This window comes from Colletotrichum graminicola (assembly GCF_000149035.1).
Source record: "Colletotrichum graminicola M1.001 genomic scaffold supercont1.9, whole genome shotgun sequence".
Classification (NCBI taxonomy): Eukaryota; Fungi; Ascomycota; class Sordariomycetes; order Glomerellales; family Glomerellaceae; genus Colletotrichum; species Colletotrichum graminicola.
Genome location: NW_007361013.1, coordinates 58,655 through 84,412, shown reverse-complemented (window position 1 = coordinate 84,412; position 25,758 = coordinate 58,655). Strand labels below are relative to the sequence as shown.

The window sequence follows — 25,758 nt, the reverse complement described above, 5'->3', positions numbered from 1 at the left end:
TGCGTGGGAGCTAAATGTATAATAGACGGTGGGGTGAGATATCTCCCCTAGAGTATTGGGTCAAAAGGCTAGACTTGATGAGAACTCGTACACCAGATACACGACAAGAGTTATGGGATACGACGTTCCATTCCGGGACCCGTTAAACCCTGCTTCGGTCTCCCAATCTTACAAGATTGTGTCCCCAGGATTTTTGCCCTGTCATAATGGTCCACTCATCTACTCTTGTTGCTTCAGAGACTCGGCCATAGAAGGCCCTAACCAATAAGATGACGTAACCCTAACTCACGGCCTGTAGAGATCCCTATCCGTTGCCCATAGTCGGCTGTCGTGCAAAGCTCAACGAATCAAGCCTGGTATTTTTTTGTTCTTAGTGACTCCAAGTGGCTATATTCATGTCGTTTTAAAGTTTCCTTTAACACGCGTCTGTTTCACCACCATGCAGCATCAGTGGAAGTCAGGAAGTAAGGTAACCAGTCAGACAAAAATATCAAATTATCATACTAACAGAAACAGTACTTTCTCGACTTCAAATTCACAGAGAATATCAAAAAGACCTGCCAAATAATGTGATCTGATCGAGTTGAGCAAAAAAGTTCCACATATATTGCGCTATTGCAGAGCCAAGTGGCATGAGTCTTCTCGTTCGCTACTAACAGCCAAAACCCGGGCGGTTTCTGAATACGGGATAGGACAATCACAAGATATTGACATAAATTCAGAGACATATAAAAAAAGGCTATATATCGTATATCGATGAAAATCGTTACTCATCTCCTCAGGGGTCGATGCTGCCAACTCGGCTCACGTGACCGTGCGCATATCCTTTGCCAGGCGAAACTAGTCCACTTGAAGCTCTCATCATCATTGATTTTGGCGCCTCTCACGACTTCATCGCTCTGGAGAATGTACACGACTTTCAAAAGGCGATAGGACTGGAATAGGGCGCGTAATCCAATGATGGGCTCCCCAGCATTAGCATCCGCAGCAGGTGTGGCTATGCGACGACCGACTGCCGGCCGGGCTCTTACCCACTCACAGCGTCAGCTCCGGGCTGTCTCGGCCGCCGCAGCTGCATCCCGGTCCGCAACACCAACTACTGTGGCGTCCTCCCCTCACACGTCACGGCACTTATACAGCTCTCGGTACAGGAATAGAGACCTCGCATTACATCGCGGAAGATCACTGCCAAAGACACTTGCCGCCTCCCGTCGCCGTCTGAAGTCCACGTTCACGTCCACGTCCACGGCACCCAAAGCAGCCACCCTGAATTCTCTTGCCGAAACATCACAGACATCATCTTTCATAAGCCCTCGTTACCTCCCCCTTCTCCTCCTCTTCGCAATAGGAGGCATCGCTTGGGACTCCCAATGGCTCTTCCCCTCCACGCCCACCTCCACCGACCCGGCCGAGCAGACGATTCTCGGGTCCGCGCGCAAGTTCATCCCATTCGCCGTCATTGCCCGCGAGCAGGTCTCCCCGAACTCCTTCATCCTGACCCTCAAAGCGCCTGCGAGCAGCCTACCCGGCGTCGCCTCTCTGTGGCACGTCTTTGACCTGTGGTGCGTGGAAGTCAAGCAGCCCCAGATCCAGGTCGCGAGGGAATACACACCCCTCCCTCCCCCGCCCGGGGGTGCGGACGAGGACACGCTGAGGCTATACGTCCGCGCGGTGCGCGGCGGCGAGGTCTCGACGTACCTCAGCCGGCTGTCCCCGCTCGCTGCCGACGGAGGCGTGGGAGACACCGTCGAGCTCCGCGGTCCTCACGGGGAGTTCGACCTGCGCTCGCGCCTCGGCGGGCGAGGCGACCGCGTCGTGTTCCTCGCAGGCGGCACGGGTATCGCCAGCGCGCTGCAGGCCGCGCACGCCGTACTCCCACTCCCCAGCGCGCCGTCCATGACAATCTTCTGGGCTGTGCGAAGCCGCGACGAGATCCAGCAGGGCTGCGGCGACGCGCCGACGTCTGGGATAGCGTCCTGGTGGAGCTGGAATTACTTTTTCAATCACTCGGCGGGCGGCTCCGTCTCCGGCTCCAGCTCTTCCATCCGGGCCGAGGCGCTGACCCTGGAAACCATGGACCCGTCGCCGGTGACCAGGGAGCTCCTCGCGCTCAAGGACAAGTTCGGCGACAGGCTAGATATCCGCGTCGTGGTAGACCAAGAGGGCACTGCCGTTCGCGACTCAGATCTGGCCGCTGCCCTGACGCAGCTCGGCCTCAGAGGGCTCGGCAACCCCTCTCCCCCGTTGACGCACGCCGTCGAGGGCTGCAAGTTCCACTCGCAGACCGCGCACGTCGGCATAGTAGACGGCGCTCCGAACGCCGGGAAGCGGGGCTTGTTCAAGCAGGACGACTGCGCGTGCGCCTCCGGCGCGGCCGCGCCGGGGAAGAACGTGTTCGTGGTCTCCGGACCCGAGGGCTTCGTCCAGGCCTACGCGGGAGCTAAGCTGTGGCGGGATGGTGGGCAGCTGCAGGGCCTTGTCGGCGGGATGTTGGGCGCGCTGCAAAAGAAGAACCCCGGCCTCTTGCAGGACTGGATCGTCCTCAAGCTGTGAGACGGTTGATGTCGAAATATCTGTACAATCTTAGAAAGCACCCTCACCCCATGTACAACCCCAAGAGAGATACAAGCAGAATATCTGAAGAGACTCAAATTCGATAGCGCCATTTAAATTTGGGCTGTTTGATGGATGGTCCATCCAAATATGAGAAGGAAACAATAGAAGGTACAAGCTTAATTCTCTCTTCCCAGTGAAGAGTCGATTTCTCTCTGCTAATAGCTAGACCAAACAAAGAAACAGCCTCTGGTAGGCTGTGGAAGGCCGCAGAATACTCCTGCAGGCAACAACGGCGGCGAAAGATTCTAGTAAACAACTATATGCCGCACAAAGTAAATATTCCAGCCCGTCAACTCCGCCTAACAATGCAAAAGCAGCTCTTCCCTTTATGGCTGCCAACTGTAGTCGACCGACTCCTCAGACGCCCTGCGCAAAGAGCCGTCAAGATAGATACAAATGAAGATCATACAAGCATGCTGACGATGCTCTCTACGTGCTCTGCACCTTTCTGTACGACGGCGGCTTCATCGTTCTCCTGATGAGCTTCACCGCATAGGGCGGGATGAGCGATATAGCCGCGATAGCAAGGACGCGCCAGATAAATCCCCTGCTCGGTAGTTAGTGATTGCCTAGTGGGAAACGGGGTAGCGAGCAACTTACAGAGTGATGATGAACTCGAGGTCGAAGTAGCCACCCAGGAATGGGATGGAACCCACAAAGGCGACAAAGGTACCGACGATGGTGATGATCATGACTGGATGCCAAGTCGTAATTTCAATGGCAACCATGAGGAGCTCATTGAGCACTAGTACGGTGTACGATACCGCCACCATCTTGGGGCCGTCGACTTCCGTGAGAATCTGCGAGAGGCCTTGGATTGTGCAGCCCTGATAAATCGAAACGGCAACCCAGACGAAGAAGGTTCGATATGATAGTGATCGTCCAGACGTGAGTTCCTTATACAGCTCAGGATAGAGGTTTGCCAAGTTCTCGTCAACGTCCTTATCGAGGACGAGGGAGAGTACAGGAAAAGCAGTGTACACGGTGGAGTATCCCACGAGGAGCCAATCCTATTTGACGGTTAGCACGGAGGATGTTCGTGGCTGGTTGCAAAAACATACCTTGTAAAGGCCTTCAGGCTCGAATTTGATGGCGATGCTGTACATCGTCTGGCAGACAGCAATGATCAATCCACGATGAATGACAAATTGGGCGAGCTTGGCGCTACGCTTGTAACTGTTTCGGCCGTGCCAAACCAGGAGCTTGGTTAAGTGGAAGAACTGCTCAATCGAGAAGTCTGCTGCCAAACTGGCCTGTCGACCCTCCTTGCCTACGATACCAACACCAACGTCCGCTGCCTGAATCATGGAGACGTCGTTGCCACCATCACCGATACAGCAGACGCGCTTCTTGGTATACTCTTTGATCAGCTTCGCAATCTCTGCCTTCTGCGTCGGCGAGCATCGGCAGGCCACGACAGTGGGAAGCTGGACGGCAACAGACACGAAGTCTATCCTGAAATGAGTAAGAAACAAGGCCAGACTCTCGCCGTCAATCAGGAGGCAAGAGTCTGTCTTGCCACGGAGGAAGTCAAGATGGTCCTGTGCGTTGTCCTTCTTCTTAAGCTTGGAAACGGTGTAGATATACTGACCCCGGGCGACCAATTTGGAGCTTACGGCTACGCAGCGTGCGGTCTCGACCTTGTCACCAGTTAACATCCAAATCTTGATGCCAGCGTTCCTCAACAGTTCCAAAGATGGCTTGACGTCTTTCTGAAGCTTATCCTCCACGCCAGTGACGCCCAGAAGCTCCAAGTCGCGCTCAAGGTACTGAGCCACGACACGTTGCATAGAGGCGTCGCGGCCGGCGATGGCCAGAGACGCCGCCTGATAACTTCCGGTGAACTCCTTGTATTGTTCGTACGACAGACGCTTCCGTCCCACCACGAGCGTGCGCAGGCCCTCTCGAGCCATGTTGGATGTTTCCTCATCAAGCCAGTCGTTCTCGGCGACAATGGGGCTCATGACGGTGTCAGCACCCTTCTGGTAAAACCAAATCTCGCTGTTGGCGAGATTCGGTGCTGTTGACTGCGCGTGATCGAAGAACTGAACGATAATGCCCATGCGCTTCCCTTCGGACGTAAAAGGAAAAACATCAAGGATGCGCACGCGGACAATCTCGCGGCCATTTTCCGTTGACTCGAGGATCATGTTTGTTCGATCCCGATAGGCGAGGCGAAGACCGACGGACTCGGTCCAACGGACGATGGCAATCTCGTCAGGAGAAGACGCCTGGTATGAAACCACAGTCTTCCCATCTTCTTCCTCTGTTGTTGGGGTCACATTGTGGCACAGCGCCAGAGCGAGGACAACGTCTCGGACGCGAGACCCAATTTCTCTTCTCGTGCGGGTCGCTCCGACGTTCGCCGAGTTTGAGAATGCTGTGGACGGCGTCATCAACATCGTATGCGACGAGGGGTCGGTGGTAAGCGGGATATGGAAGCCTTGCTTGACGTACGATGTGACCTCGTCCATGGCCTCGTTGGCGTAGGAGACGGTGCCGACATGGATTTTCTTCATCTCCATCTCGTTCTGTGTCAAGGTGCCAGTTTTGTCACTAAGGAGATACTCGATTCTTCCCAAATCTTCGGGGATCGTGCTCGTTCGAACAACGGCTCCAGGGATGCCAGGATCGCGTTGAATGAACCATGAGTACGCGCTCTTGCCCATGTCGAGGTTAACACGCAGACTGATGGGCACGATGGTCGAGAAGAGGATCAAGAAGCGCATAATCTTGATGTACCAGACGTTGCCTTCAGTGTTCTCGAATCCTTCCAATGCCACGAGGATAATGGAGAGCGCCAATGTCAGAGCGCACAGGATCTTTGTTAAAGAGTTGATTTCATATTCCAAGAGGCCGGTCTTCGACCGCGAGGGTGCAGTTGACAGCGCGGACCTTGTCTGTGGCCCGGTGTACATGATGACTGCCAGCGTGGTGGCGTTAGAGGCGATGACCGTGTTTGCCCAGGCTGTATTGTCGATCGATAAAGGGGCTGAGGTGTTTTCACCTCCGTCGAGGGCTCCCTGCTGGTTTAGGGCCCCTCGTTGGCTGGGCATCAGCTCGATAGTGCCCAAGAACTCGTTGACTTTTCTGTCCGGTTTGCCTCCAGTGACGTGGAGACGAACAAACTCCTCCGTCGGCAGTGTTTGCGACAAGGGCGACGCCAGCCGTAACTTCCAGTCCGTTTCTCCATCCAGTTGGTCGGTTCTGATGAAAGTCTCGCCAGTTGCGCCACCGCCATTGTCACTGTTTTCAACTTCTTTGCCCTTGGTGGGCAATTTTGCGTTCTTTGGCTCTTCGTCCTCCGTATCGACCAGCAACGACTCCTCTTCTACGATTACCTCCATAGCTGGAGGCGCGTTAGTAGTCTCCGAGGTGATACACTTCAAAATGACCACGTCGGCAGGGACTCTTTGCCCCTTGGTCAACTTGAGAACATCGCCAACCTTGAGGTCGCGCGATTTGCGACTGACTTCACGCACAACTGAAGACGGCTCTGCGACGGGTCCGTCCCCCTCGGCTCGCTCTTCCTCTTCCTGAATATCCGAGAGTCTGTCCCGGTGGTTGACCGAGTTTTTGCCCTTTACCCTCATTGAATCCGACTTGAGCCTCTTATGAGACCTCCGCCCAGGAGCCATGCCTCGACCAGGCTCGTCGAATGTCAAGACAGTATAGGCCTCCGCATTAGCCTCGTTGTCTCTCCTCCTCCTTTCAATGTCGTCGTAAGCCTCTTTCCCCATAGTGATGACAAGGACAAAGGCCAGCGGTGCAACGTATGTTGTAAGATAACCAATTCTTAGGGCGGGAATTGCCTGGGATAAAGCGACCAGTAAGAAGTACATGTTGAAGAAGAAGGAGAATTCGTTGTACAGGGTAACGGGCAGAAAGGTGAAGGCTGTGTATTTGGCGTTCGATACCAAATTTGGAGGAAATCTGGTCGCTTGCGCGGATCCTACGGCGACGAGACGGGAGCTCGACGGGTCGTCCTCATCTTGGTCTTGCCCATCGTCCTTGTTTGCCTCTTGTACGCCTGGATTTGACATGAAGCTGGGTAGCCGTAGGCTCGAGGTGAGGCGCCCGAATCGGTCTCCGGTGAAGGAGCGACGCCTGGGAGGTGAGCCGCCAGGGAGGAGGGGTGAATCATCGTCGGAGCCTGCTCCTGTGGTTCCGTCCCCGTACCGTGACGAAGAGCCTTCGGCTTCGGCGAGAAGGGCTTCGGCGTCCTCGTTGGCGCCATCGCGATTCTGGCCGAGTTCTCCATATCCCCTGGCCTTCTGCCCTGCCCGGCGTGAGCCCCCCATGCGTAGATTTCGCAGTGCTATACGTGGCGATCGATGCTCGGTGTTTTGACGATCTTGGCGGAGGAGACCGGAAGTGCGTTCGGTGCTTGTGGTCGCAGGATCGAGCTCCTGAATGTCGAGATCGAGGTCTGAATCAGACTCATTCTCCGGGGAGCCAGGCGGATCCGCGGAACGATATGAAGATGGAGAAGGCATCCCGCCCGCATTGGGAGTGGGTGTATGCAGACAACAACTTTTTAGGCGGGTTCGGTGGTGTGGGAAGTTGCGATAGAGTTCGGTAACCGGTGCCTGTGCTGTTGCTCGAGGAGCTGCATCGGATGCTTTCGGCGAGATCGAGATAGCAGATAGCACGAACGCTGAGGTATGTGCGGTGGTGAGCGGAAACACTCAGTCACAATGACGGTGCTGATATTTCGCAAGACAGATGTCGTGTCTCGTCAAAAGATGTTGTGTTTTGGACAAGTAACGGGCTGTCGCAAGTTGTGCCTAGAGGCTTGGATTGGAGGCTTAGATGAGGTCGCCTGGAAAGGCTGAGCCAATCCAATTGGGTGGGATTGCTGCTATCCGGTTGCCTCTGCCAGGAGGTGGTATGGGGGAAGACAGCCGCGTGGCCTTTTGGTATGCCACATGTAAAGCAACCTGCTTGTGTGGCAATCAGCGCGCAGGTACCTAATGTAGGTAGTACACGACGACATTACCTGGAGCTTGCCAATGGTCCTTAGGGACATGAGTAACCACAGCTGTAACCACAACTGTAACCGCAGCTGTAACCACTCAGTCTCCAGCAGCAGCAGTACGCCTCCAGCTGACCCTCGGGTCTCCAGTGCAGCCGAAAGGCCGTGCACGGTTCTACAGGACCTTGGTGGGCTCCTCTTTCGGACACGGAATGACGGAATTGGTCTCTGACTGGATGGGTCATTCTAGCCTACCACCTACCTAGGACGGACGGACTCGTGAGTTTGAGTTTGATGGGGAGAGGATCCATGTTACCTGCCTTAATGGGCCGCAAACCCCAAGGTACAGAATGTACCTAGCCGCTTTGGTTGCTAAGAGAGATACATACCACCTGTATGGAGTGACGCGCCAGACTATACCTTTATCGTACCTGCCAGCTTGCAGTTACCTTTGTGACTTTGGTCCTCGGTCTTTGGGCCACCTATCTATCTCATGCTTCGAATGCTTCTTCTGGCTCATTAGACTCTCCTCCCCCCGACCAGCGAAAAAAAAAAAAAAACCACACCTTCGCATCTGGCCTTCACATTGAATCCACCAACTCCGTTCAGCATGGAATTTATCGCTGTGTATTCTACCTAGACCTTTGCTTCTCATGTATATGTACGTCTATTCCCCGTGTCGATGCTTTCCATTGCATTCTCTACACCTGCTCGACAATACCCAGGGTCATGCCGTCGTCGCGTCCATTCGACGCCAAACCCCTGGACTCGCGCATCTATAGTCTTTTGCTGACAATCTTGACGCAGCTGTTTCCCGAGTCTTTGATCTCATCACATCGAAAAGCCGCATGAACCAACCTAATTAAACGACCGTCATGTCTTCTGAGACCGCGAACTCCTCGTGGCATCCGGCTTTTATGCCTAACGATGCCAGTGGCGATGCACCTTCGCGCGCAAAACCCGTCGCCTCCCCACCCCCAGCTCCCGGCCAAAGCCAAATCACCGAAGATGCCGAGCATGTATCCCAACCGCAACACGGGATTCAGCTAGAGGAAAAACCCGAAACCCCGACGAGTCCCCGCGTTGCCGAGGGTGACGAGGAAGATGCCACGGACGATTGGCCTGTCTTCGACCGACAGGCAGCGGACGTCCTGACCGAGTCTAACGCGGTCAACGACAATTCTTCCGTTTCGAACACCACTGCTGAATTCGAGCCAGCACCTCCATCCCCTTCTCCCGCAGTGGCAGAGGAGGAGGCTGCTCAGGAGTCACGTACTGTTGCCGAGGAACCCAAGCCAACTGCACCTGTAATGGGCCATGTCAGCAACAACTCATTCACTCGAACCGTTTCTCAAGAGTTCAACTGGGATGATGACCACGACCACGAGTGGTCTCTTCCTCGAACCGATACCGACCCTTTCAACTTTATGCCACCCAGCGATAGAACGAATTCGTTCCCGCCAGTGCCACCGGTTTCCGGGACTTCCACTGCTGCCCCCGGCACAGAGGAGCCCCTTCCGTCTAATCAAGCTGAGGAAGTAATCAATGAGATTGAGAACACGTCCGAGCACTTTGATACCGACGCTCGTCAGAAGATGAATTGTGCAGTGACCGAGTCTCATACTGGATTTGGCGACGAAGGAAATCACGACGATCAACATTACGTTGGCCGCGATGCGACTTTCACCGAAGAGGAGGATTTCGGTTCACGGTACGAAGAAGGGGTTCCATTGATTCCCCATCCGGAGTCCAATGAGGAAGCGCCACAAACCTCGCAGAAAGTGCCGGGTTTTGGAGAAGAGGAAACTGGCGATGAGGACTTCTTCAGTCAGATCCAAAACTCCAACGGCGATGATGACTTCCCAGGCTTTGCTAAAAATCAGACTCTGGAGCGTAAATCTACCATGCAAGCCATGGGCGACATGAAAACTACGTCGTCCAGAGCCGACACTCTGGGAGAAATGCTTGAAGAGGATGACGAGAACGATGCGGCAGCTACAACCCAGCCGACAGACACCACAGATGACCCGGAGTCGACTCCTGAGTCTACTCAGCCTGAAGCTGCCGAAGCAATGCCAACGGATGATCTTGCTGCCAAGTGGGAAGAAGCCTTTGCGGACGATGATGGCGAGGACTTCTTGATCGACGACACCCTCGACGAGAACGGCGAATCCAAGCCAGTTGACCCTTCGGCATTTTTTGGGAGCGACGACGAGGGCTTCCTCGAGGACGAAGAAGAGTCTCAGCTTCCGCCTTCCTCCGTGGCACCCTCTCAGGCGCAGCACCCCAGCCAACAAGGACGATACATGCCTGCTGCCGCACCTCAACAAGCTACCCCGTCCCCTTACGCTCCGAGCACGCAGGCAGTGCCGTCTCCTTACCAACCTCAAACAGGAACTACGCCTTTTGTGCCGGTGGCTCCATTCACAACTCAGCAGGTGCCCCCCGAGCCTCCAAAAACACAAAGCTTCGCAGCCCAGTCCAAAGGCGGTTACACGTCCCCGTACGATCTTCCTATGGAGGTGGTTGTGCCAAAGAAGAGGGCCAGCACGCAGCAGCTGCCACGGAGCCCGTCGACTGGGCCGTCATTAGCTCCCCCTAGAAGCGCCAGCCTGCAGTCTCACACGCCTCCCCCACCAAGAGCTGCTACATCTGCTACCTCTCCCTCAATATCGGGCCACTCTGTGCAGCCTCCATCGACGGGGAACAAGGGCCCACCGCCTCTCCAAAACAAAGGCAGCTTCTTTGAGGAGCTTCCGTTGGCTGCGAAGCCTCGGTCTGCCTCGCGACAGAGCTACCGCGTCTCTTCGCCTTCTTTGGCTGGTCCTTCTGAACCTCTCCAGCCCCCTACTCAGCCTCAGCTTGCCCCATCGCCGTTGTCTCCGCCTATGCTCTCACCTCCGGGTATGTCCCGCTCGGCATCTGGAGGCATTGCAAATCTAGTACCTGGTGAGCGTGTCAACCCCTATGCACCTCAAACGGCGCAACAGCAGGCCCACGGCATTCCCAGCAACGCCAGGTACTCGCCTGCCCCTCCATCCGCGCCGACAGCCAACGGAGCCAGTCGACCGTCATCTTCAAGCAGATACTCGCCCGCACCTACGGCTGCGAGGCCCTCTGTGCCTGCTTTCGCGTCTCCCACTGTTTTGCCGCACTTACCTAGGACTTCCAGTCCCCTAGCTCACTTCGAGGTCTCTCGCGAGGCGCCGACAACCAATGGAGACCATCCTCAGCCCGATCGAAGGTCGAGCTACAGCCTCGAGCCCCGCAGAGTGCCATCACTCCCTACAACGCGCGAGGTTGAGGAAGAGGATGAGTCGAAGCTCTCGCAACCAGGCCAACCTGCCAACGGCGTACCTGCAGAGTCTCGCTACAGCCCGGCGCCCGCGATGGCCGCAAGGCAGACCCCCCCGCCGTTCTCTCACGGTCCTCCCGTGAACTCGACTTTGTCGCCTTCAAAGAGATCTTCTTCAGGCTATTTACCACAAGCCGCCCTCCACGATTCCCCGCCCGACAACAGGTATGCACCACCACCACGATCACAAACGCAGTCACCAGGGTCATTCCATGGAGCGCATCCATCATCCCAGCCCGTACCTCAGCCGCCTTCGGTCCAGAGCCCCCCATCACCCCGAGCAGGCAGATCGTCACATCCGGTACAGGCTCATGCATCTCGCCCTCGTGGACCCTCTCAAACCTTGAACATGGTTGCGCCGACCGACGGCCGTGAAAATGATCCCCTACAGAGATGGAAAGGCGCGCCGATTATCTCGTGGGGTGTTGGCGGCACCGTCGTCTCCTCGTTTCCCAAAAACGTACCGCGTTACGGCATGGGCTCAACAGCTCCGATGATTATCCGTAGCCCAGGGGAGGTTCATGTGAAGCATGTTAAGGACATCCAACCGCCTGAAGAGCGACTGGCGAAGTTTCCAGGACCCCTACGTGGAAAATCGAAGAAGAAAGAAACAGTCGCCTGGTTGACCGCAGGTATAGAGGCTCTCGAGAGGGAACTGCCCGAGGTTCCCTTCCAAACCCAATTGTCCCACGAGCTCAAACGTAACATTGAGAGAGTTCTGCTTTGGAAAATCCTCCGAGTCTTTGTCGAACACGATGGCGTGTTGGAAGGCACTGCAGCGGTTGACAAGGCTGTCAGAGATGTATTGGCTCCTGGCCTCGCTGCCAGTGAATCCGAAGGTGCGGCGGGCTACGGTCCTGGAATCAGCGGCGTCGATGCGATCCGTGAGCCTTCGGGCCAGATCATGGCCGACACCGTGGATTCGTCCGTTATGGACCAGATTCGAAAACATCTGCTGATTGGCGACCGAGAGAAGGCGGTTTGGGTCGCTGTCGACAAGCGACTCTGGGGACATGCCATGTTGATCTCCAATACTGTGTCCCCGGATCTCTACAAGCAGGTTGCACAAGAATTCGTCAGGAAAGAGGTTAACTACCCCGGGCATAGCAACGAGTCCATCGCTGCGCTGTACAAGGTTCTCTCTGGGAACCATGATGATTGCGTCGATGAATTAGTTCCCGCCCATGCCCGCGCTGGTTTTCAACTTGTCAACACGGTTTCGTCTACCGGGCCGACCAAGAATGCCACTGAAGGACTTGACAAATGGCGCGAGACCCTGGGACTAGTGCTGAGCAACAGAAGCCCCGAGGATATCCGTGCCCTGAATGCCCTGGGTAGTCTGTTGTCCTCGTATGGGCGAGCCGAGGCCGCGCATATCTGCTTCCTCTTTGCCAGGAAAGCCTCCGTTTTTGGAGGTCTGGACGATGCTGCCTCAAACTTCGTCCTTGTCGGAGCGGATCACAAGACACAGGGTGATCAGTTCGCAAAGGAGACTGAAGCTTTGTTGTTGAGCGAGGTCTATGAGTACGGCCTGTCACTCGCAGGTGGCCCAGCCTTGTCTGCCGGCGTGCCACACTTGGCTGCATACAAGCTCCAACACGCCATGACACTTGCCGAGTATGGCCTCCGAGACAAGGCATTGCAATACTGCGAGGCCCTTGCTACCTCCATCAACGCTCAAACCAAGAGATCGCCCTATCATCATCCGATCCTGGAGACAGCTGTAGAGAACCTTAGGACGAGACTCAGGCAGGCTCCCAAGGAAGAGTCATCTTCCTGGATCACCAAGCCCAGTATGAACAAGGTCTCGGATACAGTTTGGAGCCGCTTCAACAAATTTGTTGCTGGAGATGAGAATGACGGTTCTGCCGCTGGCGCATCAGCAGAGGGCGGTCCGGAATCTGGCCCGTTTGCTCGTTTGGCAGGAGGCACGCCCACCATCAGTCGGTCGCCGTCAGTGTCAAACTTTGAACCCATCTACGGAGCTGGTGCTCCGAGTTTCCCTGTTGGCTCTCCGCCTGCCACGGCCCCGATCCCCGCTACAAGGGCTGCCTCCCGATATGCGCCGGCCACATCTCAAGCACCTGCGCTTTCCAGCTCTTATGAGCCTGGTTCCGGGTACACACAAGGCCCAGCTTCAGTGGGCCGCTCATCGAACGAATACTCTCGCAGCCCATACGAACCTCGAACCTCGATGGATTCGCAGCCTGGCTACACAAACGGTGGGTATGCTCCTCAGACTTCTGCTGCGCCAACGCAGGGTTACTCGCCGTCCACTTACGGCGGCACTCAAGAGATGGCTGCTCCTGTGCGTATGCAACCAGGCGCAGCTACTATCTCTCCCATGCTATCGCCGAAGAAGTCGGCATACCAGGGTTACGAGCCGTATGGCGCAGGCCAAGTGACGGAGGAGAGCCAGGCCGAAGAGTCGGCGGAAAATACCCAGCAGTCTAACCTGGCTAGCTCGGGTTACCAGCCGCCTTCGTACGGATACGAGCCACCGTATATGGCGCCCAACGATGAGAGCGCATCACAGACTCAGGAGTCTGGAGCTGGCGGCTATGAGCCCCCCACTTATCAGCCGTACAGCTACGAACCTCCCTCGTACGACGCCGAGCCTGATAATGATGAAACCACCGAGCGCAAGCTGAAGCCCAAGAGTTTCATGGATGACGACGATGATATTCCTGCCCTGAAGGCGCTCAAGTCTCAAGAAAAGAGCAAAGCCGACAAGGACAAAGAAAATGAGGAAATGTTCAAGAAAGCGGCGGAAGAAGACGGTAAGCCACAACATCGTGCCACGAATCCGACCCTGCTAACAGTGGGCCCAGCCAAACGAGCAGCAGCCCAGCAGCAGCAAAAGAAGGGATGGGGTTTCACTAGCTGGTTTGGCGGCAAGAAGGAGGCCAGTCCCGAGCCCCAGGGCAACAAGCCTGTCAAGGCCAACCTAGGCGAATCCAGTAGCTTTGTGTACGATCCCGACCTCAAGCGTTGGGTGAACAAAAAGGCAGGCGCAGACAGCACTCCGGCCAAGACTGCGACACCGCCGCCGCCAAAGGGTCCCCCCAGGTCCATCACAGGCACGCCCCCGCCACCTCGCACCATGACACCGCCGATGGGCCGGTCAAGCGCCCCCCCTGGAGGGCCGTCGGGCCCTGGACTCGCCAGCACCCCGCCCCAAGACAGTCTTGGTATTCCTCCAGGACCGCGACCGTCCGGCCTGATGCGATCGGTGTCAAATACGAGCACTGGTGGGCCTCTCGCTGGACCACCAAGCCGACCACCAACGAGTATGAGTAATGCCAGCAGCATTGACGACTTGATCAGCGCGGCAGGTCCACGCAAGCCGGGAGCCAAGAAGGCAAAGAAGGGCGGCCGATATGTGGATGTGATGGCTAAATGAGGTGGTAGACCAGAATTACGATTTCTCAATGCATAAGCAAGTGTAGCTGGCCGATTAAGCCAACAACGGAGTGTTGTAACATAGACTTTTTAAGTTAAATGCATTGTAATAGTGCATCGGATGGATCACTGCCCCTCCAAGGAAGGTGGGTGTGTCTCCGATGTGGAATGAACAGCCATGTTGTACCATAATATTTTGTTGGCCAGGTGAGAATGAATTGTGGCAGTTTTTATATGAATTATGTTATCGTCAAGGTGAGAGCGCCCTTCCTGGGAAAGATAACATCCCAAATCGTCAATTCGATTATCCAGGAAGGAGTGCTTTTGATTTTGCACAAGAACGCATGCCACAGAAACTGAATGGATCTACAGCTGACTGTCCAGAAACTGGTGTGACTTTCTCTTGAGCATACATACCGCGTTGTTCCACTTTGTTCTTCTGTTGCATTCTAGAAGGTATGCATGCTTCTAGACAAACCAACGATACTGTTCCTCCTAGGTAACAACGGCTTAGTTGCGAATCGGAGTTTCGCGGGTTTAAGGCTACGTAACAGATCCAGGGTCCAGCGTTCGCAGGGGTCTAGACACCTATGTAGGATGTTCATATGGCGATAAGGTAAGCTGGCGTCTTATCAGTGGGGCATCCGATTGGGTCGGTCTGGGACATCAATGCGATCCTTGGGGGAATGTGCACGCAATGCGGCAGCCTTGACACCGCCAGCCGCCCAAACCCTCGTTTTAGTGTAGAGGGACTAGGAAGCTAACACAGTCCCCAGGGGGGTGACTGCTGCACTGAAAGAGAGGCATGGTATTCTGAAGTGTCGGCGACGGCGGCCGTCCTTGTTGTTGTCGACAACCCAACCATTTCTGTTTTCTTCTTTCCATAGTAAATAACTGATCGGCCTCCTTCACCTCAGCATCACCTTTATCTTACTCCTGTTTTCCCTGAGATCCTTTCTTTTGTCCATCTTGAGCCTGCCTGTTGCATGAGCGAAACGATTGGTTACGTCTCAGCCTTCTTCCCCTTCCTCTCCGTCAACCACTGACTGATCTCACTTGGAGGTGTGTCGCCACCAGGACCTACCTACCTCACATCTCACACCTCCCACCACACCTTTCCCACCTGACATTGGTAGTTCCGCCACCTACACGGCTGTCTAGGTTTATGAAGACTATTTAAGCCTCCTTGGGTACCGCCTCCTTTTTCAGGAACTTGTCACAATCCACCTACCCAACGATGAACGCTTGCGCACAGTAGTACAACCGACCACCACCCACGATGGACTACTCGCGGCTCAAAGCTGCTGCTATGCAGGGCGGTGAAGACGAAGAAGCCGTTACTGTCGATACCCGTGCCTTGATCGACAAGGTTCTTGCCAGATACTCGGGCGAATGGACAACGTTGCGAGAGCTGATCCAAAACGCCGCCGATGCCCAAGCAACAACCGTAAAGGTCAAGTGGGAGACGTTGCCCTCGACTTCAGTCCCGCTCCCCGCCACCACGAACCGCTCCGAACTCCTTAAGCATGCCATTGCGAACCACACACTGCGCCGCCTGGTCGTGGCAAACGATGGCCAACCGTTCACCAAGACCGATTGGGGGAGACTGAAGAGAATAGCCGAGGGAAACCCCGATGAAACAAAGATTGGCGCATTCGGTGTTGGGTTCTACAGTGTCTTCGCCGACTGCGAAGAACCTTTCGTGAGCTCCGGAAACGAGGCCATGGCATTTTACTGGAAAGGGAACGCTCTCTTCACCAAGAAGTCTACTCTGCCCGAGGACCAGAGTAGTTCCGACACTACCTTTGTACTCGACTACCGTAACTCCACCACGCCTTTGCCGAACCTTCTGTCCGTCAGTCAGTTCCTCGCCACGAGCCTGACATTCGTTGCTCTGCAGCATGTCGAGTTCTGGATAGACGACTACAAAATTCTGGATCTTCACAAGAAGACCTCGCCTAGCCTTGATGTGCCTATCCCAAGAGATGTCGAGACACGAACGAGAGAGGGGTTGATGAAGGTTAATTCCGTCGAACGCACCAGCACCCAAATCGATGCGGCCGTTATGAGTGCCGCTGGATGGAAGCCGAAGGCTGCCACGGCGTCCAAGGCAGCCGACCAGTACGGTCTTGGCTCCGAAGTCCCATCGCTCCGAAGCTTCTTCTCCAGACTGGCATCCAGCGCTTCGCAAGTCACTGCCAAAGGAAAGCAGCTGAAAGAGGAAGCGGCGGCTCAGGATGAGATCAGCGAGGACGTCACAAAAATCTCTACCTCGACCATCTTCCTCCGAGTAACAACCGCTTGGGTCAAGACCAGTGTGTCGGCGTCGTTCGCTACGGAGCTGGAGCGTGCAACGAAGAAGCCACCGCCAAAGACCACAAAGCTGGCCATTCTCACTTCATCCTATGATGAAACCATGGCTTCAGAAAGTTCGCGCTCCAGCACCATCTCCAAGTCTGTGGACGTATTCGCTTCGGTGCTGCCCAGCAAGAAACCAGGCGGCCGCATCTTCATCGGATTCCCCACAACACAAACAACTGGTGCCGGTATGCACATCTCCGCGCAGTCAGTCATTCCAACCGTCGAGCGTGAGGCGATCGACCTCAATGCACGATGGGTCAGAACTTGGAACATTGAGATGCTCCGCGCGGCTGGTATCATGACAAGACTTGCATTCATTAATGAGATGGGCGACCTCGACTCCAAGATCAAGAAAATGGTTGGCGCCGGAACCAGAATTCCAGCTGAGGACCTCACCAGACTCTTGCCCGAAGCCCTTCACATTCTCAAGACATTTTCCTTCTCTGACTCCACACCAAGCGGCCAGGTGTCCCAGATACTTGAGGAAGCATTCTGGACGGCTTTCAAAAAGGCCTCCATTGAGGTCTTTTCTTCCCGGGGTGTTCTGTCCAGCACCAGAGTGCGACTTGGCTCTGACGAGCTCAGCAAATTTGTTGACACTATCCCCGTTGTGCCTCGAGAGCTCATGGAGAATGCTTTCGTGAGGAAGCTGATGGACTTCGGTCTCATCAGCCCAATCACTGTGGACGACGTTCGGACAGAGTTGGAAACCAAGGCCATGAACAAGGAGCAACTCATCAACTTCATCAGCTGGGCCGGAAAGAAGGCTCTCAGCGGCGAGTTGGATCCTCCTAGCAAAGCCCGCCTCCTCGACGTTGCTGTCGCGACCGTCAGTGAGGATGGCAGTGGCCAAGGCGACATCATTGCGCTCGGTTCTATTACGAACTACCTGGCGGCAAACAAGATTCCAGCGAATCTGCCCATTCCGCCTACCACCATCCCTCTCGCATACACTACCACCTGTTCCGCTCCCGAGTTACAGGCTCTTGGCTGGGAGCCTCTTGAGATCGTGCCGTGGCTGCGGTACTTGCTCGAGTTCGGGTCCAGCAGACCCGACGAACAAAATCTGAACAAGTCTCCCAAATTCGCAGTTCAGGTGCTTACAGTGCTGTCCAAAAATTGGGACAACATCAGTCAAAGTTCCAAAGGAACGATTGTTATCCTTCTTCAAGCTCACACCGTCATGCCAACAAAGACTGGTATGAAGAAGCCAACCGACTCTTTCTTCCCTAGTGTCAAGCTCTTCGACGACCTCCCTACGATTCAGGGCTGCCAGGGCTTGAAGGAGAAGTTCCTTTCAGCCATTGGAGTGCGCAAAACCGTCGATCTTGACACCATCTTCTCTCGACTCTTGAGTCCTTCGGCCGAGGGCGGTGCCCAGAGATGGAGTCACATGGAACTCATCAAGTACCTCGCCTCTGTCAAGGACGATATCCCGGCGGCCGACATGAAAAAGCTCAAGGAAACTCGTTTCTGCCCTGCAGAAGCTGGACCGAAAGCCGCAGAGCCCACCAAAGGCACTACTGAGCTATACAAAGTGTCGGAGTTGTTTGAGCCCCAGGACACATTGAGAGCCCTTCGACTGCCAGTTTTGCAGTGGCTTGGTCCACCCGGAAGTTACAGGCCAAATAGTCATGAGGGTCGTTTCTTATCCATCTTGGGCCTTCGGCCATACCCTTCTGTCGTAGAGATGGTCAACATGATGTCTTCCAAGGATGCGGAACTGAGGGTATCCGCAATGACCTACTTTATTACAAACCATCACATCAATGGCTACGGAGCATTCAGCCTCGTCGACAGTCGCAAGGCCTTCTTGCCTCTTCAAAACGACACCCGGCTGGTGGCGCCCTCGACTTGTTTCACGAACGATGCTGCCGCCGTGCTGGGCTTCGATATCCTGAAGAAGGAGCTTCATGTCCATGCCAACAAGTTTGGCGTCGCGAGAGACCCACCTATCGCTGAATGCGTCTCCCGTTTGCTGGCCAAGCCGCCTCAGGACCGACAGGCTGCGGTCACTCTCTTTGAGTACTTTGCCATGCGCACCAGTGATCTGGGCGAAGGTAGTCTGGCCAAGCTGCGAGACGCACCTATAGTTCCTGTCACAAGGAAATCCAGTGATGGCAACTCAAGGTCTGAGAAGTCCAGTACCTACACCACCCATATCAGTCCCCAACGATGCTATTTGGGCACTTCCACGACATACGGCAACATCTTTGACTTCGTCGACTATGGAGCGAATGCCAACACTTTCTTGTTCAAGTGTGGCGCCAAGAGCGAGCCCACGAAGCCAGAGATCGCACACCTAGCTTGCAACGAACCTGCTCGACTTCTCAGCATTCTTCAAAGCCCGGATAAGTACCTCGCTCTTTTGAAGTCATTGGCCGAGAACATGTCGACTCTGAAAAGGGATAAAGATCTCCTTAGGAAAATGAGATCTTCTCCTTTTCTGCTTGCCGCCAAAGAAATTGCCTCACCTCCATCCAAGGACAAGCTTATTGACATCGATGACGATGACGCGCCTATCAAGCAGTACCAGCTTGCCGCGGCCAACCGCATCGTCATCCTGGACGACATCATCAGTTACCGTTTGTTCAAGGATTATTTGATTACCGCGCCCGAGGAGGAAGTGCTCGAGGAGTTTTACCACCAACTTGGTGCTTCTACGTTGAGCTCGCTCGTGCAAGAGGAAGTGCGGATCGGCCCCCACGCAGACAAGCAAGACCGGGCAGCCGCATTACGGAAGCATGTCCTCGAGCGCTCCAAGATCTTCCTGCACGAGTATTCGAACTACAGACGGGATCACATCAAACACGATGCCAAATGGCTGGAGAAGAGCTTACAAGTTGAGCTTGTTCGCTCCGTCGCACTTCGCCGCTCGCTCAAGGGCCACAGCCACTCGCACACGGAGAAGAGATCTGCTGCCAGCGCTCAGTCTGGTTCAACTTGGATCCTATACGTTGCCGCAGAAGGACAGCCTGATATGTATCAAGTCGGCCAGGCCATATGTCAACTCCTCCTGTCCCGGCCGAATCAGCAAGCGTACCTCTTCTTCGAGCCCTTTCTTACCCTTGACCTTTACGGCTTGCGAGCCCGAGGTTACAACGTCGATCGTATCCTACGAGCCAAGGCGGCCGAGGCAAGAGTTGCCGAGGAGGAGCGTCGGAAGGCGCTGGAGGCCGAGCAAAAGCGAATCCAAGAGAAAGAACAAGAATGGGGCCAGCAAGCCAAGGCTGCCGAAGCTGCTCGGCAGGCCACCAAAACCCCTGAGCCAGTCATGCCAGGCTCCTTCATGAACGATAGCCCGGAGGATTCGCACAGGCCGCCTCCTCCACAGCAGTCACGGAAGAGCAAGGGTCTCTTCTCAAATCTTACGCGTCGCTTCGGGTTTGAAACCAATGAGGACGATGAGGCGGAAGACCAGCTTCAGAAATTCATTGACAGGCCCCCCGAGAACCAGACACAAGGCGCTGCGAACCATCCTAGCAGCAGTACAGAGAAACCCAAGGACGATGGCCGCGTGACCAACCCGGCGACAGTTGGACAGAATTTGCTGAACGCCATCAACTCTACTAGAGCCCATGACTCCAACAGTGTGTTCTCGCCGCCGAGCGTGAACGAAGTCAAGGAGCAGGCCACGTACTGTGACAGCACCCCGTCGCAAAATATCGTTTTCGCGGCTGAAGCATCAAACGGAATGAAGGTCTTCGTCTCCAAGAATTTGTCACTGGAGTCGGGTCAGTTTCTCTCTAAGCACCACGGGCCCATCAACGCGTTCGCCTCTCTTCTCGCCGAGGTTGCTGGCATTTACTCGCTGTCCCCGCGGGTTCTTCATATTTTCTACGACGAGTCAGGTTCCACCATTGCTTTCAACAGCAGCGGCAGCATCTTCTGCAACCTGCGGTTCTTCTTGCAGTTGCACGCCAACAAGATGACTACAGCCCAGTCAAGCGAGGGAAAGGCTGAGGCGGCCGTGTGGTGGTGGGTTGTGCTGGCTCACGAGCTGGCGCACAATTTGGTCCAACCTCACAACTCAGATCACAGCTACTACACGTAAGAAATTGTCTTCCTGACCATGCGGTTCTATGCTAACATTTCAAAGCGAATCATTCATTCAGCAGTACTTTGCCAAGATGGTAGTCAAAACAACACAGTGGACTCAGCAGGCCGCTTCTGCCCCCCCTGCTCTTCCGCCCGCGCCCTCGCAATCCCAGACTCGGACCCAGGCGCAGCCGCCCCCTTCCTACCAAGAGAGCAATAGACAGGCGCCAGGCAACTCCAGATACACTTTGTTTGATTAGAAGTTCTTTGAATGGCAGCAGGCTCTGTCTTTAGCCCAGCATCACCTTTGCATTTGTTTTTCTAAGACATAGACACATCCCCTCTCGCGCCTCTCGGCGTTGCCCTGTTCATGTTTATAGCATTGTCGGAGTTTGCTAGCACAATGGGGAACGATATCGGATATCCAAAACATTGAAAAAAAAAGACGTACTCGTTTACCGACTGGAATACCGCGGTCAGTCCACGACATTTGTGATGCACCAATCAGCCTTTTCACGCGATGCTGCGCCTCTAGGTATTTGATGGCCTCATTCTTTAATATTCTAGCCTTGAGATCAGTTGATGAGTCGTGGTCGTCAAGCTGCTTCTGTCCTCTGTACATATCGTGACCATCAAATCCGCCTACGTCAACCCGAGACTCATTTCGATGCACTTCAATTCGCTTGTCCCCCCCCCCTCCCCCCCCGTTTTCGCCGATGACATGTTAGGAAAGAAGGGCCATGCCTTGTAAATGGAAAATGGAACAAGCTTGCGCTTGAGTGAAAATAAAGATGGGTTAGAAAAGGTAGACAATCGACTCTACCTTGATACGCTTTACGTGAAAAGATGTTCTTGAAGGCGATCTTCTTGTGACATCCAAACCGGAACTGTCAGTTGAAACTGCTACATTTGCGTCGGAAGGCAATGTGTGATACAGATGAGCCAAGCCACGGACACGGGTCTTAAGAGCAGCGGCAAACACGTTGGCAATGCAGAGGAGTTCAAGCCGAGAGCCAATACGAGCGTCAGGTAAATGGGACGTTTGCATGGTTTTTGCCGTATTCCGGGCCTGTTATTCTCAAAAGCTACAGGCCCTCGCAGTACAATGTTGAATTAGATAATGGCTCCCTAGGTAGATGTATGCCCGATATACTTTTTCCCATCCCAATGATGTCACCAATTTTGTTTCGTTATTGCTTTTCACCTGGTATCATGAAAAGCCCGCACTGCTAGACGAAGGGGAAGCACCACTCTTCTCAAACATTCTCGCCGTTCGCCAACCCTCGCTCATGCCTTGGCGAAGGCGTCGATGAACTTGGCCAGCTTTTCGGCTCCCTCGAGGGGGATAGAGTTGTAGTTGCTGGCGCGGATGCCGCCGACGCTGCGGTGGCCCTTGAGGCCCGTGAGGCCCTGCGCGGTGGACTCCTTGAGAAAGGCCTTCTCGGCGGCGTCAACGTCGCCGCCCCGGGTGACGCGGAAGCAGATGTTCATGCGCGAGCGCACGGACTTGTCCGGGACGATGCGGTAGACGTCTGGGTGGGCCTCGAGGGCGGCGTAGATGAGGGCCGCCTTCTTGTCGGCCACGGCCTGCTGGCCGTCGACCTTGTTGTCGAAGGTGCGGAGGAGCTTCTTGAGAACCTGGCCAGCGATGTAGACGCTGGCATGTGGTTAGTTGCCAGACCACCAGAAGAAGGAGGGGGGGGAGACGAGGTAACTCACTCAAAGATGCTCAGGGTGTTGTACAAGCTGTTGTTCTTGGCAATGGTCTCGTACGACAGAACAACAGGGGCAATGGGCAGGCCCAGCTTGCGCATGAGGGCGGGCGAGGGCTGGGGCGCGAGCAGGCTCTTATTGATGACGACAACGGTGACGCCCGTGCAGCCGAGGTTCTTCTGCGCGCCAAAGAAGATGGCGCTGAAGTTCTTGACGGGGATCCGCCTCGAGAGGATGTTGGACGACATGTCGGCGACGACGATGGGCCCCTCCTCGCCGTTGTCGTTGGGCGCCAGCGCCGCGGGGAAGCCGGGGAACTCGACGCCGTCGACCGTCTCGTTGTCGCAGTAGTACACCATGGCGGCGTCCCGGCTCAGCTTCCAGTCCTTCTCCTCGGGGATCTTGCCGAACTTGCCGTCGTTGACCTTGCGCGCGTCGGCGGCGACGTTGACGTGCTCCGGGCCGAGGAGCCTCGCGGCCTCGGCGCTAGCCTTCTGGGACCAGCCGCCGGTGACGATGTAGTCGAGCTTGAGCTGCTCGTCAACAACCTTGCGCAGCTCAGCGACGACCCTGTCGTCAGTCTCGTCGGCGACGCCAAGGCGCTGCAGGACGGCGTCGCGTTGGCGGGCGACCCAGGAGCCGACGAGGTTGTAGACAGTGGCGGAGAACTCGCCGCTGCCGCCAGCCTGCATGAAGAGGATCTCGTAGTCGGCGGGGATGTCGAGGTAGGCAGCCAGGTCGGCCTTGGCCTCCTCGATGATCTTTGTGGCGATCTCACTGCGGTGGGAGTGTTCGGCGATGCCGAGGCCGGTGCCGTTGAAGTCGAGCAGCGCCTGGGCGGCCGTCTCGAGGACATCGGTGGGCAGCAGCGCGGGGCCGGCACCGAAATAGGTGATGTCGGCGCGAGTGGGCATGGCGGGCGGCTCGGGTTCGAAGAGGTTGTATTCGACAATTGGGTGGGCAGGTTCGCAATATGACAGGGAGGCTCGAAAACGGATGGAACGGGACGGATCGTCGCTTCAATTAGGTTTTATGTAAGGGCCGAGATGTTGCTTCCAATGAGTCACGGACGGCCGGGGCTCAGGGCGGTGATGCCAGAACAAAAAGTCTCTATTCCAGACAGGCAACCCCGCCAAAAATGCGGTCCGGGCGGGACACCGGTGTCGGAACAAAAAATAAATAAAAATGACGTGAGTGGATGGAGGGGTCGGTTCCCCGGATTTCCCAGCAACCGCGGGGTTCCTAATGCCGCCTGGCACCGCGGCCGTGGCCCGTGGTGGGGCCTTTGGTCGCTTAGGGCGCTGAGATCGCACGGGCGAGGAGGGGAGGGACTTCCCTGGTTGGGGGCCTTGGGGGGCCTTTTTTCCAACCCCTCCCTCTTATCTTACCCTTGGTGGGTTGAGGCGGAAACGACTCTAGGCCCATGTAACGTGTTTTCTACCTAGGTCTTCTTAACCCCGTCAGTCCTCCCCCTACTGTATCGTCACCCCCGTGAACAACGGTTGGACATTCAACCCCTCCCCTCCCCATCGATCGACGCCCTTTCTGCAGATTATATCCCGGTGAATGCAACCTTAATGGCACACGTGTAGACGCTACCGAGCGTGCCCCCTTGCGACTGAGGTTACACGTATCGGCTTCTCATCAACAAGCCGTCGATAGGAAAGATGTATTAATATCCCCTTTCTTCCTGCCTGTCGTTTCGCCTCGTTCCTCCCCATGCCGCCGCTAGATGCAGGATTCCCAGACCGGAGTACTGTCTAGCTTGCCTACATAGCCCACCCCCACATCTACCAATCACATTTCTGTATATCCATAGTCTTGCTACCTTCTCCCGTTGTTGATACCTGCATGAGATATTGAATACTGATTTGTTGGTGCTCCGTTGCGTACGTAAAGGGACGAGGATCTTTCAGAAGTCCCGCCGGGCATGGTGGACCGTAAAGGGACGGAGGCGGCGGCGAAGCACTCGTATTCCATTCCCGCCCCGTCTTTCCGTGAGTAGTCCCATTCATGCAGCTTGACCGCCCCCGGACAAGTCGTCCGTACACCTTGGCTAAGCTTATGTGACAGCAACGCACAACTCGCCGAGGACATGGTTCCTCACCACAGCCCTCTCGCCGCTCATCATCCGGCTCATCAGGCTGCTGCTCGCCCACGGCGACTACGTCGTCGCCTGTCTGCCGCCCAGTGAGATCGAAGACGACGGCCGCAGCGCCGAGTTCCGCGAGCTCATCGACGAGTGCAAGAGCAACCGCAAGGACCGCGAGGGGTGGAAGGACAGGATACGCGGCATCCGCTGCGATGGCCGCGTCATGGGCCAGTGCGGTGCCGCCGTCGCCGAGGCGGTCCAGGTGTTTGGCCGCATAGACATCCTGCTGTGTTGCAGATCCGAAGGTATCGCTGACTCCTTGAATCATTCCTCTGCATTCGTAAAGAACACTGACCGGGTGACTCCTCAACAGCCGTCGTGGGAAGCGTCGAGGAGCTCTCTACGACTCCCCAGACCCAGAATCTTGTCCGCGACCAGTTCGAGACAATCTTCTTCTCGCAGGTCAACTTTATCAAAGCCGCCCTGCCGCTCCTCCGCTCCCAGCACACAGGGCACATCATGATCCTCTCCAGCACGGGCGGTCACCTCGGCACGCCGGGGATGCCCATCTACACCTCGGCCATCTGGGCGCTCGAGGGGTTCTGCGACTCGCTCGCGTACGAGATCGCGCCCTTCAATATCAAGGTCACAATCGTCCAGCCCAACAAGGAGATCCAGTCCCTCACCAACAAGATTATCTTCGCGCCCCAGCTGCCATGGTACGATTCGGAGGTCAACCCGGCCCCCAGCGTCCGCGACATGCTTGGCAACCTCCTTAACATGAACCCCGAGACCGCCATGCCGGACCCCAACGAGACGGACGAGGTTCAGGTCAGGTACCCGAAGTTGCCGCCCAGCGCCACGGACAGGCTGGTGATGGAGACAGTGCATGCGCTGACGGCCATCGGGGGGCACGAAAACCCGCCTGCGAGGCATATCGTCGGGTTCGAGGGTGCTGCTGCGGTCAAGGAGAAGCTAAAAACGGTGACCGAGGAATTGGAGGACTTCGTAGACGCGAGCCTGTCCGTTGACATATTTGACAGCGAGCTCAAGGCCGAGGCGAAGGAAGGAAAGACGACGGAATCGCCACCGCCAGCACCGCCATCTATCGCGTCGGGTTGAGTCTGGTCAAAAAGAAGTTCGGAAAGTGGCGCATCTACCGCGGATTGATAATGTAAATACGACTCCGTTATTGTTCGTCTGTAG

At 55.6% G+C, this 25,758-nt stretch overlaps 6 protein-coding genes across 6 annotated transcripts; 4 read left to right on the top strand and 2 right to left on the bottom strand.

Annotated features, from left to right (window-relative positions):
• Positions 1–960: 960 nt before the first annotated feature.
• Positions 961–2,553, top strand: GLRG_03012 (oxidoreductase FAD-binding domain-containing protein; the record flags this gene model as incomplete). Its single annotated transcript, XM_008093697.1, has 1 exon — positions 961–2,553. One exon carries the CDS (start codon positions 961–963, stop codon positions 2,551–2,553), a length of 1,593 nt encoding a protein of 530 aa, XP_008091888.1.
• A 492-nt stretch (positions 2,554–3,045) lies between these two features.
• GLRG_03011 (phospholipid-translocating P-type ATPase) lies at positions 3,046–7,112 on the bottom strand (the record flags this gene model as incomplete). The annotated part of the gene is made up of 3 exons (XM_008093696.1): positions 3,046–3,163; positions 3,217–3,626; positions 3,678–7,112. 3 exons carry the CDS (start codon positions 7,110–7,112, stop codon positions 3,046–3,048), a joined length of 3,963 nt encoding a protein of 1,320 aa, XP_008091887.1.
• Positions 7,113–8,466: 1,354 nt separating this feature from the next.
• On the top strand, positions 8,467–14,349 carry GLRG_03010 (COPII coat assembly protein SEC16; the record flags this gene model as incomplete). The annotated part of the gene is made up of 2 exons (XM_008093695.1): positions 8,467–13,726; positions 13,778–14,349. The coding sequence occupies 2 exons, from the start codon at positions 8,467–8,469 to the stop codon at positions 14,347–14,349; spliced, it is 5,832 nt and encodes a 1,943-aa protein (XP_008091886.1).
• Positions 14,350–15,627: 1,278 nt separating this feature from the next.
• On the top strand, positions 15,628–20,763 carry GLRG_03009 (uncharacterized protein; the record flags this gene model as incomplete). The annotated part of the gene is made up of 1 exon (XM_008093694.1): positions 15,628–20,763. The coding sequence occupies one exon, from the start codon at positions 15,628–15,630 to the stop codon at positions 20,761–20,763; it is 5,136 nt and encodes a 1,711-aa protein (XP_008091885.1).
• A 1,271-nt stretch (positions 20,764–22,034) lies between these two features.
• On the bottom strand, positions 22,035–23,374 carry GLRG_03008 (phosphoserine aminotransferase; the record flags this gene model as incomplete). Its single annotated transcript, XM_008093693.1, has 2 exons — positions 22,035–22,404; positions 22,467–23,374. 2 exons carry the CDS (start codon positions 23,372–23,374, stop codon positions 22,035–22,037), a joined length of 1,278 nt encoding a protein of 425 aa, XP_008091884.1.
• Positions 23,375–24,390: 1,016 nt separating this feature from the next.
• GLRG_03007 (short chain dehydrogenase/reductase) lies at positions 24,391–25,674 on the top strand (the record flags this gene model as incomplete). Its single annotated transcript, XM_008093692.1, has 3 exons — positions 24,391–24,457; positions 24,534–24,857; positions 24,926–25,674. 3 exons carry the CDS (start codon positions 24,391–24,393, stop codon positions 25,672–25,674), a joined length of 1,140 nt encoding a protein of 379 aa, XP_008091883.1.
• Between the last annotated feature and the right edge of the window lie 84 nt (positions 25,675–25,758).